At 37.7% G+C, this 4,171-nt stretch overlaps 1 protein-coding gene across 1 annotated transcript in view; it reads right to left on the reverse strand.

Annotated features, from left to right (window-relative positions):
- The window catches only part of LOC103121032 (short-chain dehydrogenase/reductase family 16C member 6-like), a 22,069-nt gene extending 19,460 nt beyond the window's left edge, over positions 1-2,609 (reverse strand). The window contains exons 1-2 of the mRNA XM_007531524.2: positions 2,505-2,609; positions 680-1,022 (exon numbers count right to left, since the gene is read on the reverse strand). Coding sequence (XP_007531586.1) covers positions 680-1,000 — 321 coding nt within the window. The 5' untranslated portion in view covers positions 1,001-1,022; positions 2,505-2,609. The remainder of the gene's footprint in view (positions 1-679; positions 1,023-2,504) is intronic.
- Positions 2,610-4,171: the final 1,562 nt, after the last annotated feature.

Here is a 4,171-nt window from a genome sequence, read left to right on the forward strand (position 1 = left end):
AGTTCATATTATTTGTATTATCAGTACAGCATGATGATGGATATGCATTTGAATTTTAAAATATAGAAATTTCTGTTAAAGGTAGATGTCATATTAGAAACCATTTGACTCAGGGGTGGGGGACCTTATTTTCTGACAAAAGCCCTTTGGGTATTTACAAAATCATTCATGAAGCCATATAAAATTATCAACTTAAAACTTAACAGTGTTTTCTGAAAGAAATCTTCTAGATTTATTGAATTTCCAGTGATACTTGTGGTTGCTTTGATAGGGTCAGAACAAATATTTCATGGTTTGCAAGCTGGATTTTCCCCTTGCCTTAATTAACCCAATTCTTTCATATTATAAGTAAAAAAACCAAAGACCTAGAGAGGGTAGGTAATTTGCTAACAACTGCACAATCAAAGAGCAACAAAATGAGGATTAAGCCTAGTTTCTATTAATTCCTGATAAGTAGTTGCGTAACAACTCAGAAGAATCATTAAATTTCCATTTGCATGATTTCATTTCATGCCCCTTTTTGGAGGCTACAGGATACATTTCTAACCTGCAGAATCAAGTGAGGCAAGTAGAGAACTTGAGGGAAATCTATGACATTACCTTCTCCATTAGTAAAGGCACATACTAATGTAATATTTTTATCAGGAATAAAAACCAAGAAGAACATCAATTAGTTTACCTGATCTGCAACTCTGTAGATATCTGTCTTGTTGCTGCAGTCACATTTATAGGCAAATACTTCCACACACCCCTTTTCTTTGGCTAGTCTGTAAGTTTCCATATTGTTTTCTTGATTAATATCCCACAGAACTAAAGTGACTCCACGGCGGGCAAAGTTTATGGCCAACTGTCTCCCAATCCCACTTCCAGCTCCTGTTATAAGTACAATCTCTCCAGAAACATCCTTTTTTCTCTTGGGAATTATTTTGTAAGTTATGGATTCCAAAAAATGATAAAAAAATTTTCCAAAAAATATGGCAGTATCTAGAACGGCATCCATGTTGAGTCAATGAAAAAATGTCCTAATAAGGAAAAAGGTAATTGAAAAGTTTATTATACAATCATAATTGCAGTGCACACAAACTATTAAATAACAGGGATTTTTTTTGCCTCCAGGGTTATTGCTGGGGCTCAGTGCTGGCACAGCAAATCCACTGCTCCTGGAGGCCATCTTTTCCCCTTTTGTTGCCCTTGTTGTTTATTGCTGCTGTTATTATTATTACTGTTATTGTTATCATTGTTGTTGGATAGGACAGAGAGAAATCTAGAGAGGAGGGGAGAAAGAAAGGGGAAGAGAAAAATAGACACTGCAGACCTGCTTCACTGCTTATGAAGTCATCCTTCTGCAGGTGGGGAGCTGGGGGCTCTGAACCAGGATCCTTACACTGGTCCTTGCGATGACACTTAACCTGCTGCACTACCACCTGACCGCTGGGAATTTATTTTTGAGAAGTCAATTCTCTAAACATTTATTATGACAATAACTGCTAAAATTATTGAATCCTTTATATATATATATATATATATATATTTGGTTTACATTAACATGAACCATTTATAAGGCACTGTCACTTTTTTTTTAAAATAAGTTGTCATACATGCATAATTTTTAGCTTGGGGCCACTTTTTTATTAAAATTTTTTTATTCTCTTTATTTATTTGATAGAAACAGCTAGATATTGAGAGGAAGGGGGAGATAGAAAGGGAGAGTAACAGAGAAACACCTACAGCTCTGCTTCACTACTTGTGAAGATTTTCTCCTGCAGGTGGGTACCAGAGGCTTGAACCAGGGTCCTTGAGCATTGTAATGTGTGCACTCAGCCAGGTGCACCACCACTGCTCCCCCCCCCCCACCGGCCACTTTTTCATACACACATGCACACACACACACACACACACACACACACACACACACACACACACACTCACTCACTTGTCAGGAAGTTTCTCCCTTTCTTTCTTTCCCCCTTATTTCTTATTTATTTTTAATGACAGATACAGAGAGGAAGATACACACACACAAACACACATACACAGAGGTAGAGAGAGTTATAAGATGAGGAGCTCTGCTGAACTCTGGCTTATGATGACGTTGGGAACTGAATCTGAGATCTCAGAGCCTCAGCCATAAAAATCTTTTGCAGAACCACTTACTGTCTCCCTAACCTTCTTTTCTCTGTTTCTTAGAATGTAATTCAACTATCTAATTTTTGGGAAAGGGTTAGCAGGTGAGTCTGCCCCAGTCTTCACTTTAGCTTTTGTAAACCTCTGGAAGGTCAAATACATGCACTCACAAACCTCTTTCCCTATTTCTTAGTTTCCCTCCTTGTGCTCTTACCACCTCTTCCCCTTACCTGCCCTAAATCTGCAAAGTGAACAGAAACAGAGGAAAAAAAGGAGATATTGGAGATGAAAATAAAATAATCCCACTCCCCTATTTGGGGACTGTCCTAAATTGTTCCCAGATAAACTACCTTTCAACAGCAAGAAAGCTGAAATCTTACCTGCAGTGATGCTCTACTCTAGGACAAGTGTCCTTACACGTGTTGAAGAACACACAGTGAATATCCACCCCTGGAAGCTGACTCTTAAATGATTTTTGGTTTCACTTAGCTGCCTACAATTTTGTCATCTCGATAGCTGCCAGCTGTAGGTGTGACACAAGGAAGAATGTATTTCACCCTCTCAGTTTACTTTACTGCAAGAGGGATATACATCTGCAACTTCCAACTTTCACAATGACCTGGGTCAAAGTTTGTCTTGTGAAAGTGCCTGTTCAAAGAGACTTACAGGTAACACTGCCATTATCAGTGGCTTGTGTATTGGAATCTTTAATCCAGCATAAGAAAAAAAAAAGCATGCATTCTCAGCTCAGTTATGAAAAAGCCAAGTCATTTAAAACATATATCTATTTATTTAATTAATTTTTTTTTGCATGTATGGAGTTGGCAGTCTCATGTTTGGGTGATTTCAAAACTCTGGGCTGAATCTAACTTCCCTGGGCAGAAGATCTCACCTGTGTGTCCTGAAACTCTTTCTCCTCAGAGCCCTACCCCATTATGGAAAGGTAGAAACAGGCTGGGGGTGTGTATCTACCTGTCAATGCACAAGTCCAGCAGAGAAGCAATTACAGAAATCAGACTTCCCAACTTCTGCTCCCTATAAAGATCTTTGGTCCATACTCCCAGAGGGATAAAGAATAGGGAAGCTTCCAATGGAGGGGATGGGGTGTGGTACTCATGGTGAGAATTTTGTGGAATTGTATCCCTCTTATCCCACAATCTTGTAACTCATTATTAAAATACTATTTTAAAAAACCTCTGGGCTGCTTTTTCACTCAGATATCTGTATCTTATTTAACCTATACCAGACATATATCCATATTGGATATATACCTATATCCGAGATATGTATGTTTGAAGAATCATGACTCATTTTTGCATAGAAAAACATGTCATGATATACAGAGAGAGAGAGAGAGAGAGAGAGAGAGGGAATTATGATACTGGAGTTTTGCTGGAGCTCAAACCTGGGTCATGTGCATGGCAAGAAAACATTTTTATTTCTGTATTTTTCCCCACCCCCTCATTCTTTAAATCAAGGTATAGTATTTCACTGTCTGGATGTACCACAGTTAATCCATTCACCTGTTGAAAGACATTTTAGTTGGCAATTATAAGTGAAGCTGCTGGTAACATCAGTATAGATTCTGTGCAGAAATCAAGTTGTCACTTCCTTTGGGTTTTCCCCATGTAATTGTCTGGACACCTTTGTCAAGGATTAGATGTTCATAGGTGTGGAGGATTACTTCTGGGCTTCAATTCTATTTCACTGTTCAGTGTGTCTATTTATGTTCTAGTACCAAATGAGTTTGATTACAATGGCCCTATAATATTATTTGAGATCTGGGAGCATGATGCCACCATTCCTGTTCTTCTCAAGATTGTTTGGCAACTCTGGGTATATTGTGGTTTCAGATAAACATCTGTAGCTTTTTCAAAATCTTCAAAAAAAAAAAAAAAAGAGGAGGTGGGATCTTTATGGGAATTGCATTAAATTTGTATATGGCTCTGGGTCATATCTTCATTTTAATGATATTAATTCTTTCAACACATGAACATGGAATATTTTTCTATTTATTTGTATCTTTTTCTATTTTCTTGAATAGTGA

The sequence above is a fragment of the Erinaceus europaeus genome, chromosome 1 (assembly GCF_950295315.1).
Source record: "Erinaceus europaeus chromosome 1, mEriEur2.1, whole genome shotgun sequence".
Lineage (NCBI taxonomy): Eukaryota > Metazoa > Chordata > Mammalia > Eulipotyphla > Erinaceidae > Erinaceus > Erinaceus europaeus.